This window comes from Oncorhynchus clarkii, chromosome 2 (assembly GCF_045791955.1).
Source record: "Oncorhynchus clarkii lewisi isolate Uvic-CL-2024 chromosome 2, UVic_Ocla_1.0, whole genome shotgun sequence".
In the NCBI taxonomy this organism is placed as follows: domain Eukaryota; kingdom Metazoa; phylum Chordata; class Actinopteri; order Salmoniformes; family Salmonidae; genus Oncorhynchus; species Oncorhynchus clarkii.
Genome location: NC_092148.1, coordinates 96,347,850 through 96,360,550, shown reverse-complemented (window position 1 = coordinate 96,360,550; position 12,701 = coordinate 96,347,850). Strand labels below are relative to the sequence as shown.

The 12,701-nt window shown below is 42.3% G+C and overlaps 1 protein-coding gene across 1 annotated transcript in view; it reads right to left on the bottom strand.

The window, feature by feature from the left end:
- Nucleotides 1–853: 853 nt before the first annotated feature.
- Nucleotides 854–12,701, bottom strand: part of LOC139383330 (calcium and integrin-binding family member 2-like) — a 47,933-nt gene continuing 36,085 nt past the window's right edge. The window contains exons 3-6 of the mRNA XM_071127829.1: nucleotides 12,292–12,403; nucleotides 7,930–8,077; nucleotides 5,035–5,230; nucleotides 854–3,497 (exon numbers count right to left, since the gene is read on the bottom strand). Coding sequence (XP_070983930.1) covers nucleotides 3,476–3,497; nucleotides 5,035–5,230; nucleotides 7,930–8,077; nucleotides 12,292–12,403 — 478 coding nt within the window. The 3' untranslated portion in view covers nucleotides 854–3,475. The remainder of the gene's footprint in view (nucleotides 3,498–5,034; nucleotides 5,231–7,929; nucleotides 8,078–12,291; nucleotides 12,404–12,701) is intronic.

The following is a 12,701-nucleotide window of genomic DNA, read 5'->3' as shown; positions in this document are numbered from 1 at the left end:
CTAGCGTGGGGGTGAGACTGATAGGGAGCACTACAGGGTTAAAGATCAGCTCCTACTGCTGCTAGCGTGGGGGTGAGACTGGTAGGGAGCACCACAGGGTTAAAGATCAGCTCCTACTGCTGCTAGCGTGGGGGTGAGACTGGTAAGGAGCACCACAGGGTTAAAGATCAGCTCCTACTGCTGCTAGCGCGGGGGTGAGACTGGTAGGGAGCACCACAGGGTTAAAGATCAGCTCCTACTGCTGCTAGCGTGGGGGTGAGACTGGTAGGGAGCACCACAGGGTTAAAGATCAGCTCCTACTGCTGCTAGCGTGGGGGTGAGACTGGTAAGGAGCACCACAGGGTTAAAGATCAGCTCCTACTGCTGCTAGCGCGGGGGTGAGACTGGTAGGGAGCACCACAGGGTTAAAGATCAGCTCCTACTGCTGCTGGCGTGGGGATGAGGGGGAGACTGGTAGGGAGCACCACAGGGTTAAAGATCATTCACAGTTGAGGGTTCCAGATCAAAGCTGATGGTGAAAATTACATGGTTTGGGCTTTTCATGCAATAATCGTTTAACGGTCATATATTTATTGATGACTAAGTATAAAAAACATACATGCTATAGTGCTAGCCATTAAAAAGTATTTTCCAATAGAGCTGACATATACGACATCTACCGTGAATGGAGTCTCCGCGAATATGGGAACATTGCCTTTAAAGGCTTCTGACAAAGGTCAGATTGAATCCCGGTCAAGGTATGATGATTACCATACATCACTCCTTTATGGTCACCTCAAGAAAGTACCATGAACTTTTCTTAGAAGATGAGAGAGTCGACAGTTGTCAGAAGTCAAACCATCCAGTCAACAAGCCACAGAAAATGTGTTTATTAAAAGTTAAGCCAAATGCCCCAAATTCACATCAAATACTGAAAAATGTTTATTTAAGAGACAATAACAAGGAGTTTAAATACAGGAACATTTTTATTAATCAGAGAATCACTGTATAAAGATGTGAATGGTGGATGGCTTGATAAAGCGGATAAGACAGGGATTCTCAAACCTCTCCTCTGGGACCCCCAGCCGTTCCAAACCTCTCCTCAGGACAACTAGCCGTCCCAAACCTCTCCTCAGGACAACTAGCTGTTCCAAACCTCTCCCCAGGACAACTAGCTGTTCCAAACCTCTCCTCAGGACCCCCAGCTGTTCCAAACCTCTCCTCAGGACAACTAGCTGTTCCAAACCTCTCCTCAGGACCCCCAGCTGTTCCAAACCTCTCCTCAGGACAACTAGCTGTTCCAAACCTCTCCTCAGGACAACTAGCTGTTCCAAACCTCTCCTCAGGACAACTAGCTGTTCCAAACCTCTCCTCAGGACAACTAGCTGTTCCAAACCTCTCCTCAGGACAACTAGCTGTTCCAAACCTCTCCTCAGGACAACTAGCTGTTCCAAACCTCTCCTCAGGACCCACAGCTGTTCCAAACCTCTCCTCAGGACCCACAGCTGTTCCAAACCTCTCCTCTGAGACCCCCAGCTGTTCCAAACCTCTCCTCAGGACCCACAGCTGTTCCAAACCTCCTCTCAGGACCCACAGCTGTTCCAAACCTCTCCTCAGGACCCACAGCTGTTCCAAACCTCTCCTCTGGGAACCCCAGCTATTCCAAAATTCTCCTCAGGACCCCCAGCTGTTCCAAACCTCTTCTCAGGACAACTAGCTGTTCCAAACCTCTCATCTGGGACCCCCAACTGTTCCAAACCTCTCCTGAGACCCCCAGCTGTTCCAAACCTCTCCTCTGAGACCCCCCAGCTTTTCCAAACCTCTCCTCTGGGACCCCCAGCGGTTCCAAACCTCTCCTCTGAGACCCCCAGCTGTTCCAAACCTCTCCTCAGGACAACTAGCTGTTCCAAACCTCTCCTCATGACAACTAGCTGTTCCAAACCTCTCCTCAGGACCCCCAGCTGTTCCGAACCTATCCTCTGAGACCCTCATCTGTTCCAAACCTCTCCTCGGGAACCCCAGCTGTTCCAAACCTCTCCTCGGGAACCCCAGCTGTTCCAAACCAAATAGCTAGCACACCTGATTCAACTTGTCAACTAATAATCAGGCCCTTATAGGTGAATCAGGTGAGCTACTTCAGGGCTATATCAACATTGTGAATTGTCTGAGGATCCCCAGAGGAGAGGGGTAAGAGACTGGTAGCAGTAGAGATGTCTGAGGGTCCCCAGAGGAGAGGGGTAACAGACTGGTAGCAGTAGAAATGTCTGAGGGTCCCCAGAGGAGAGGGGTAAGAGACAGATGTCTGAGGGTCCCCTGAGGAGAAGGGTAAGAGACAGTAGAGATGTCTGAGGGTCCCCTGAGGAGAGGGGTAAGAGACTGGTAGCAGTAGAGATGTCTGAGGGTCCCCTGAGGAGAGGGGTAAGAGACTGGTAGCAGTAGAGATGTCTGAGGCTATGGTAGAGATAGTAGAGATGGGTACATGTCTTCATGAGAACTAGAGAACAGTCAGGTGTGATGTCGTCATCATTAATTATAGCAACAACAGAACATAGAAATGTCCGGAGAAATTCATCAAGAGCAGGTGGGAGTTCCAAACGGCACCCTATTCACTAGATAGTGCACTACTGGCCCGGGTAAAAAGTAGTGCACTATCAAGGGACTAGGTTGCCATTTTGGACAAGACTTAGAAATTACCCAACAATTCACTAACAACAGGAGAAACAGAATGTTATGTTTTATACGTGTGATGAGTAAATAGTGCAGCGCTGTCCTCTCTGTCTGTCCTCTCTCTCTGTCTGTGCTCTCTCTGTCTGTGCTCTCTCTCTGTCTGTGCTCTCTCTCTGTCTGTGCTCTCTCTCTGTCTGTGCTCTCTCCTTGTCGTCTGGTCTTGTATAATGTACACCAGGCAGGTTTCAACCAGGCATGTTCCAGGTCCTGACCTCTCAGGGCTGTAGATGGTCCTCATCCGTTCATTAAGGAGACCTGAGTATGGAGGTCTGAGGCACAAGGGGAATGTTTCTGTGGATCTGCTTGTACTCCTCCAGGGCTGGTCTGGGTTTGAGTGGGGAGGAACAGTTTATAAAGGTTCCCATTTCACCTTCTGTTTCTCTGCATCTCTACAAAGCATCATCGTTCCATCAGAGGCTGTAGTAATAATATTACTACGACATATAAACGTCAACAAAAAAACTAAACGACATCCTCAAACCAAACAGAGGAAAAACAAGTAAGGCTAATGAAGAGGAAACACAGGAGGCCAAAGAGAATGTGGGTGTGTCTAAGAGAGGACAACCAAACTGAAGAGATCCAGGGTCATAGTGAGAACGAAGCCAGTCTGTTCCTGGTTCAGCTGACATCTCTACAGACAGACATCCAGGGAGAGTCTGTAGCCGCAGAGAGGCACTGTGCTGTGGTCAGGGTGTGTGTGGGCAGTGTGTTTTGCATGGTCAGGATCTCTGCCATAAAATCAGAATATAGACCTTTCCAAGGAGCCCTTTCAGATTCTTATGTGGAAGGTACTGCAAAACAGAGACAGAACCGACAGAGAACATGTTAAGGAACAACACACTGACCTACTATCATGACCTCAATAACACATATTAGATTATTCTAGATTATTCTGTAGGCTAACAAAACTTAAATTAGATGATGCTGGATACAGACATTACTCTACTGTAGGCTCATACAACACACGTTAGATGATGCTGGATACAACAGACAGTTACTGTTAATAATCTAATACACATTAGATTATTCTGGATACAGACAGACAGTTCTGTAGGCTAATATACCACACATTAGATGATGCTGGATACAGACAGTACTGTACAGTAGGCTAATATACCACACATTAGATGATGCTGGATACAATACCCCATAATGACAAGATTAAAAAAAGGTTTTTATCAATAAAAACTGAAATATCACAATTACATAAGTATTCAGGCCCTTTACTCAGTACTTTGTTGAAGCACCTTTGGCAGCGATTACAGCCTCGAGTCTTCTTCGGTATGACGCTACAAGCTTGGCACACCTGTATCTGGGGAGTTTCTACCATTCTTCTCTGCAGATATCCCGAGTGGCGCAGTGGTCTAAGACACTGCAGCTCAGTGCTAGAGGTGTCACTACAGACCCTGGTTTGATTCCAGGCTGTATCACAACCGGCCGTGAGTGGGAGACCCATAGGGCTGCGCACAATGCCCAGCGGGCCACTCAAGGACATTCAGAGACTTGTCCCGAAGCCACTCCTGCATTGTCCTGGCCATGTGTTTAGGATTGTTGTCCTGTTGGAAGGAGAACCATCGGCCCAGTCTGAGGTCATGGAGCAGGTTTTCAACAAGGATCTCTCTGTACTTTGCTCCGTTCATCTTTCCATCGATCCTGACTAGTCTCCAAGTCTTTGCAGCTGAAAAACATCCCTACAGCATGATACTGCCACCACCATGCATCACCATTGGGTTGGTGCCAGGTTTCCTCCAGACTTGACGCTTGGCATTCAAGCCAAAGACTTCAATCTTGGTTTCATCAGACCAGAGCATCTTGTTTCTCATGGTCTGAGAGTCTTTAGGTGCCTTTTGGCAAACTACAAGCAGGCTGTCATGTGCCTTTTACTGAGGAGTGGCTTCCGTCTGGCCACTCTACCATAAAGACCTGATTGGTGGAGTGCTACAGAGATGGTTGTCCTTCTGGAAGGTTCTCCCTTCTCCACAGATGAACTCTGGACCACCAAGGCATTTCTCCCCTGATTGCTCAATCTCGTTGGGCGGCCACCTCTTATATAGACAGGTGTGTACCTGTCTATATCATGTCCAATCTACTGTATTTACCAAAGGTGGACTCCAATCAATTTTAGAAACATCTCAAGGATGATCAATGGAAACAGGATGCTTTGTCATTATGGGGTACGGTGTGTAGATTGATGAGGATTTTTTATTTATTTCATCCATTTTAGAATAAGGCTGTAATGTAACAAAATGTGGAAAACGTCAAGTGGTCTGAATACTTTCCGAATGCAGTTCATGTACAGTATTACACTGACTAAAATAATACTGTTACCTTAAAAAGTCAGGAGCCCTGGTGATCATGTTTTCAAAGTCAGCGAAGGACAGTTTGCTATCTCCGTCTAGGTCAGCCTCTTCGATGGCCTTCTCACAGACCAGGGTGACCTCTTCAGGGCTCAACTCCTCCCTCGTCAGCTTGTTCAAAGTCTTCTCCAGATCCTCCTTACACAGGAAGTTATCCACATTGAAATCTAAACACATACACACACACACACACACACACACACACACACACACACACACACACACGCACGGGATGTTATCCAAGTTCAAAACTAACACAGAAAGTTACATAGCTGATGAATCCCAAACAAGCTCCTCACCCCTACCAACTCGCTCGGAAGGCCCTCTGTTGTAGCGTGTCACTGATGAAACTCAGAGGGTGACTTCAAGAGTGGTGAGGGGATCAAATAAACCCATCAATTTCGGGACAGACTGAACACTTGAATGATGCAATTCATGTTCCACATTTTAGTAATAGAACGAGCATGAAACTCAAATAAGAAAATCCCTACTGTAGTTTTACAAGACGTGAACCTCATTTAACAGTTAAACATTTAATTTTGAGTTATTTCATATGTTACACGTGTCAAGACTCAAAGTCAGACAAACAGATGGTGTGAAATTGCACTAACTAAAATATAATGCAGTGCACTATGGGATACCACTATCTGGTGTACGTACGTAATATTATTTTTGTGCTGGCAACTGACTTGGCGAAAGTGACTATCAAAGGGTCTAATTAGCCCCTACACCCTCCATCATTTTTACTCCCTCAGCTTTGGGACACTTAATGTCAACAGGTAGGGTTAACATGAAACTATAGTTTTTTTCTACAAAATGCAGAAATGTGCCGTTTTCACATATGTATACACTGGATTTGTGCTGAAATATTGAAAATGAAGTTGACAAGTGGTAGAATCACCCTTTTAACAGAGATTCATGTAGGATTAAATGTGATTATCATATACAGTGCCTTCAGCAAGTATTCACACCCCTTGACTTTTTCCACATTTTGTTGTGTTACAAGTGAAATTAAATGGATTTAATTGTAATGTTTGGTCGACGATCTACACAATACTCCATCATGTGAACGTGGAAGAATAATTGAAATATTAATTTTTTTTAAATATGAAAAATAAAACACTAATATAGCTTGATTAGATTTGTATTCACCCCCCTAAGACAATACATATTGGGAACACATTTGGCAGCGATAACAGCTGTGAGTCTTTTGGGATAAGCCTCTAAGCGCTTTGCACACCTGGATTGTACAATATTTATTAATTTGTATTTATTTATTTAACCTTTATTTACCTAGGCAAGTTGCCCATTATTCTTTTAAAAATTCTTCAAACTCTGTCAAATTGGTTGTTAATCACTGCTAGAAAGCCATTTTCAAGTCTTGCCATAGATTTTCAAGCCAAGTTAAGTCAAAACTGTAACTACGCCACTCAGGTACATTCAATATCATCTTGGTAAGCAACTCTACTGTATATTTGGCCTTGTGTTTTAGGTTATTGTCCTGTGGAAAGGTGAATTTGTCTCCCAGTGTCTCTTGTAAAGAAAATGGAACTAAGTTTTCCTCTTTTGCCTGTGCTTAGCTCTTTCTTCATATCATAAAAAAACTCCATAGTCCTTGCCAATGACAACCATACCCATAACATGATGCAGCCACTACTATGCTTAAAGAAATATGAAAAGTGGTACTCAATGATGTGTTTCCGTCACGCTCTGACCATAGAGAGCCCTTTGTTCTCTATGGTGTAGTAGGTCAGGGCGTGACTAGGGGGTGTTCTAGCTCAATATTTCTATGTTGGTGTTTTGTATGGTTCCTATTGGTAATTGTTGCCTCTAATTGGGGATTATATTTAGGTAGTCATTTTTCCCACCTGTGTTTGTGGGATATTGTTTTGTGTTTGTGCATGTGCACCACTACTTTCACGTTTTGTTATTGGTTTATTGTTTTCGTTTAAAGTTTCACCGTAATAAAGATGTGGAACTTCAATCACGCTGCACCTTGGTCCGTCTTTAATCACAAGCGTGACAGTTTCCCCTAACATAATGCCTTGTATTTATGACAAAAAGTTCATTTCTTTGCCACATGTTTTTTGCAGTATTACTTAAGTACCTTGTTCCAAGCAGAAGGCATGTTTTGTAATATTGTTATTCTGTACAGGCTTCCTTCTTTTTACTCTGTTATTTATGTTAATATTGTGTAGTAACTACAACATTGTTGATCCATCCTCAGTTTTCTCCTGTCAAAGCCATTCAACTCTGTTACTGTTTTAAAGTCACCATTGGCCTCATGATGAAATCCCTGGGCAGTTTCCTTCCTCTCCGGCAACTGAGTTAGGAAGGACACCTGTATCTTTGTAGTGACTGGGTGTATTGATACACCATCCAAAGTGTATCTAATAACTTCACCATGCTAAAAGGGATATTCAGCATCTGTACCCTTCTTTGCAAGGCATTGGTTGAATCTGTGGTTGAAATTCACTACTCAATTGAGTTACCTTACATGTAATTGTATGTGTGGGGTACAGAGATGGGGTAGTCATTTAAAAATCATGTTAAACACTATTATTGAACACAGAATGAGTCCAAAAAACTTGTGATTTGTTAAGCACATTTTTACTCATTTTTACTCTCAGAATTTATGTAGGCTTGACATAGCAACAGGGTTGAATGTCAGCTTTTCATTTTGTATTAATTTAGAAAATGTTCTACAAACAAAATTCAATTTTGAAATTATGGAGTATTGTGTGTAGATCAGTGACACAACATCTCAATGTAATACATTTTTATTTCAGGCTGTAACACAACAAAATGTGGAAAAGGTTAAGGGGTGTGAATACTTTCTGAAGGCACAGTATATTAGCATACTCACCGTATATTTTGAAGGCGTATATGGCCTTGAGCTCCCTGGGGGCTGTCTCACTGAGGACAGAGAACATATCCACAAAGTCGTTGAAGCTCAGGTTCCCCGCTCCGTCCTCAGAGAAGGACTCCACGATCCTGTTCCTGAACGGGTTCTCCTACAGGACACACAGTGAGAAGGGGGAGACAAGGCAAAGCTGTCATTACTCATACATCACTGTCTATCAAGGCTATCGTCAGTATGTCACTGATACAATAAGGGTTTTATTCTACAAGAAACAGAGAGAGAGACAAGAGGACAAGGCTAACATCACTGATAGAAGACAGTGAGCCAGTGGTCAGACAATTACTTATTTACTATGTGTGAATGGAATTTAATGTGGAAAGCAAATAAGTGTCATATCTATTTATTATGATTAAACAAAGCCTGTGTGTCTATGTATGCTGATTATTCAACAATATGCGGGTCAGCAACCACAGCTAATGAAGTCACTGAAGCCCTTAAAACTTCTTCGGGATCGGTATCCCTTCCACGGGACGGTTGAGCTAACGTAGGCTAATGCGATTAGCATGAGGTTGTAAGTAACAAGATAATTTCCCAGGACATAGACATATCTGATATTGGCAGAAAGCTTAAATACCACGAGGAGAGTGCACAAATTTGAACATGAAAAGTTATTTAAAAACTAATTTAGGCACATTTGGGCAGTCTTGATACAACATTTTGAACAGAAATACAATGGTTCATTGATGTTATCTAGTGGCCAAAATCTAAATTGCACCTGGGCTGGAATAATACATTATGGCCTTTCTCTTGCATTTCAAGGATGATGGTACAAAAAAAATACAAAAGAATGGTTGGATTTTTCTTTGTATTATCTTTTACCAGATCTATTGTGTTATCTTCTACTACATTCCTTTCACATTTCCATAAACTTCAAAGTGTTTCATTTGAAATGGTACCAAGAATATGCATATCCTTGCTTCAGGTCCTGAGCTACAGGCAGTTAGATTTGGGTATGTCATTTTAGGCGAAAATTTAAAAAAGGGGCTAATCCTTAACAAGGCGTTGCAGTCAGTTTTGGAAGGTGTGGCCAGCAATAAACTGGTCCTGAACATCTCTAAAACTAAGAACATTGTATTTGGTACAAGTTGTTCCCTAAGTTCTAGACCTCAGCTGAATCTGGTAATGAATGGTGTGGCTCTTGAACAAGTTGAGGAGACTAAATTACTTGGCTTTACCTTAGATTGTAAACTGTCCCGGTCAAAACATATACTGTACGTAGACAGACAGGCTTTATTCAGAACAAGTGGCAGATCATTAGTAAAGCTTGAAAAAAGAAAGAGGGGCCTAGACAGCTGCCCTGGGGAATTCCTGATTCTACCTGGATTATGTTGGAGAGGCTTCCTTTAAAGAACAACCTCTGTTCTGTTAGACAGAACACATTATAGCAGGGGGTGTAAAGCCATAACACATACGTTTTTTCCAGACTATGATCGATAAATACAAAAGCTGCACTGACGTCTAACAGACAGCCCCCACAATCATTTTATCATCAATTTCTGTCAGCCAATCATCAGTCAGTTGTTTAAGTACCGTACATGTTAAATGCCCTTCCCTATAAAAAAGTGCCAAAAATCTGTTAATTTGTTTACTGTGAGAGAGCATTGTATCTGGTCAAGCACACTTGTTCCCCAAAATTTACTAAGGGTTGGTAACTGGCTGATTGGTCGGCTATTTGAGCCAGTAAAGGGGGCTTTACTATTCTTTGGTAGCGGAATTACTTTAGCTTCCCTCCAAGCCTGAGGGCACACACTTTCCAGTGTGTGTTGATTACCAGTGTGATTAGTAGTGTTTGTTGATTACCAGTGTGTGTTGATTAGAGTGTGTTGATTACTAGTGTGTGTTGATTACCAGTGTGTGTTGATTAGAGTGTGTCGATTACCAGTGTGTGTTGATTACCAGTGTGTGTTGATTAGTGTGTTGATTACTAGTGTGTGTTGATTACCAGTGTTGATTACCAGTGTGTGTTGATTACCAGTGTTGATTACCAGTGTGTGTTGATTACTAGTGTGTGTTGATTACCCTTCTGATTACCAGTGTGATTACCAGTGTGTGTTGATTACCAGTGTGATTACCAGTGTGTGTTGATTACCAGTGTGATTACCAGTGTGTGTTGATTACCAGTGTGATTACCAGTGTGTGTTGATTACCGGTGTGATTGGTAGTGTTTGTTGTTTACCAGTGTGTGTTGATTACCAGTCTGATTACCAGTGTTGATTACCAGTGTGATTACAGTGGGTGTTGAGTACTAGTGTGTGTTGATTACCCTTCTGATTACCAGTGTGATTACCAGTGTGTGTTGATTACCAGTCTGATTACCAGTGTTGATTACCAGTGTGTGTTGATTACCAGTCTGATTACCAGTGTTGTTTACCAGCGTGTGTTGATTACCAGTGTGATTACTAGTGTGTGTTGATTACCCTTCTGATTACCAGTGTGTGTTGATTACTAGTGTGTGTTGATTACCAATGTGTGTTGATTACTAGTGTGTGTTGATTACCCTTTAGATTACCAGTGTTGATTACCAGTGTGTGTTGATTAGTGTGTGTTGATTACCAGTGTGATTACCAGTGTGTGTTGATTACCAGTGTGATTACCAGTGTGTGTTGATTACTAGTGTGTGTTGATTACTAGTGTGTGTTGATTACCAGTTTGATTACCAGTCTGATTACCAGTGTGTGTTGATTACCAGTGTTGATTACCAGTGTGTTGATTACCCTTCTGACTACCAGTGTTGATTAACAGCGTGTGTTGATTACCAGTGTGATTACTAGTGTGTGTTGATTACCCTTCTGATTACCAGTGTGTGTTGATTACCAGTGTGTGTTGATTACCAGTGTGTGTTGATTACTAGTGTGTGTTGATTACCCTTCAGATTACCAGTGTTGATTACCAGTGTGTGTTGATTAGTGTGTGTTGATTACCAGTGTGATTACCAGTGTGTGTTGATTACCAGTGTGATTACCAGTGTGTGTTGATTACTAGTGTGTGTTGATTACTAGTGTGTGTTGATTACCAGTTTGATTACCAGTCTGATTACCAGTGTGATTACCAGTGTGTGTTGATTACCAGTGTTGATTACCAGTGTGTTGATTACCCTTCTGACTACCAGTGTTGATTAACAGTGTGTGTTGATTACCAGTGTGGTTAGTAGTGTGATTACCAGTGCGTGTTGATTACCAGTCTGATTACCAGTGTTGATTATCAGTGTTAATTACCAGTCTGATTAACAGTGTGTGTTGATTACCAGTTTGATTACCAGTGTTGATTACCAGTCTGATTAAAAGTGTGTGCTGATTACCAGTTTGATTACCAGTGTGTTGTTTACCAGTGTGATTACAGTGTGTATTGATTACTAGTGTGTGTTGATTACCAGTCTGATTACCAGTGTGATTGCAGTGTGTTGATTACTAGTGTGTGTTGATTACCAGTGTGATTACAGTGTGTATTGATTACTAGTGTGTGCTGATTACCAGTCTGATTACCAGTGTGTGTTGATTACCAGTGTGTTTACCAGTGTGTGTTGATTACCAGTGTGATTACAGTGTGTGTTGATTACCAGTGTGTGTTGATTACCAGTGTGTGTTGATTACTAGTGTGTGTTGATTACCCTTCAGATTACCAGTGTTGATTACCAGTGTGTGTTGATTACCAGTGTGATTACCAGTGTGTGTTGATTACCAGTGTGATTACCAGTGTGTGTTGATTACTAGTGTGTGTTGATTACTAGTGTGTGTTGATTACCAGTTTGATTACCAGTCTGATTACCAGTGTGATTACCAGTGTGTGTTGATTACCAGTGTTGATTACCAGTGTGTTGATTACCCTTCTGACTACCAGTGTGTTGATTACCAGTGTGTGTTGATTACCAGTGTGATTACAGTGTGTATTGATTACTAGTGTGTGCTGATTACCAGTCTGATTACCAGTGTGTGTTGATTACCAGTGTGTTTACCAGTGTGTGTTGATTCCCAGTGTGATTACAGTGTGTGTTGATTATTAGTGTGTGTTGATTACTAGTGTGTGTTGATTACCAGTCTGATTACCAGTGTGATTACTAGTGTGATTACCAGTGTATGTTAATTACCAGTCTGATTACCAGTGATAATTACCAGTGTGTGTTGATTACCAGTCTGAATAGCAGTGTTGATTACCAGTGTGTGTTGACAACCAGTGTGATTACTAGTGTGATTACTAGTGTGATTACCCATGTCTGTTGATTACCAGTGTTGATTACCAGTGTGTGTTGATTACTAGTGTGATTACCAGTTTGTGTTGATTACCAGTGTGATTACTAGTGTTACCTACATTTAGTTCCGGCATGCTGACTATAAGAGCTAAGGGTATTGTAACATCAGGCTCATTGGTGTAGTCCATGGGTACTAGGTGTGGAGCCAGCTCATGGTATCGCCCATGTAACCTAGAACACAAGACAATAACGACTATTAGTAGTGGTATCAACACATTGGCTTTCACTTCTTTCATTCCTACAATATATTGGATGTAAGAAAACAAACTGTTACTGAATAAAGATACTGGATGAGATGAAACATGCTGTTAACATGGGGATGTGGAGCTGAAAACATGCTGTTAACATGGGGATGTGGAGCTGAAAACATGCTGTTAACATGGGGATGTGTAGGAGCTGAAAACATGGGAATGTGTAGCTGAAAACATGCTGTTAACATGGGGATGTGTAGGAGCTGAAAACATGGGGA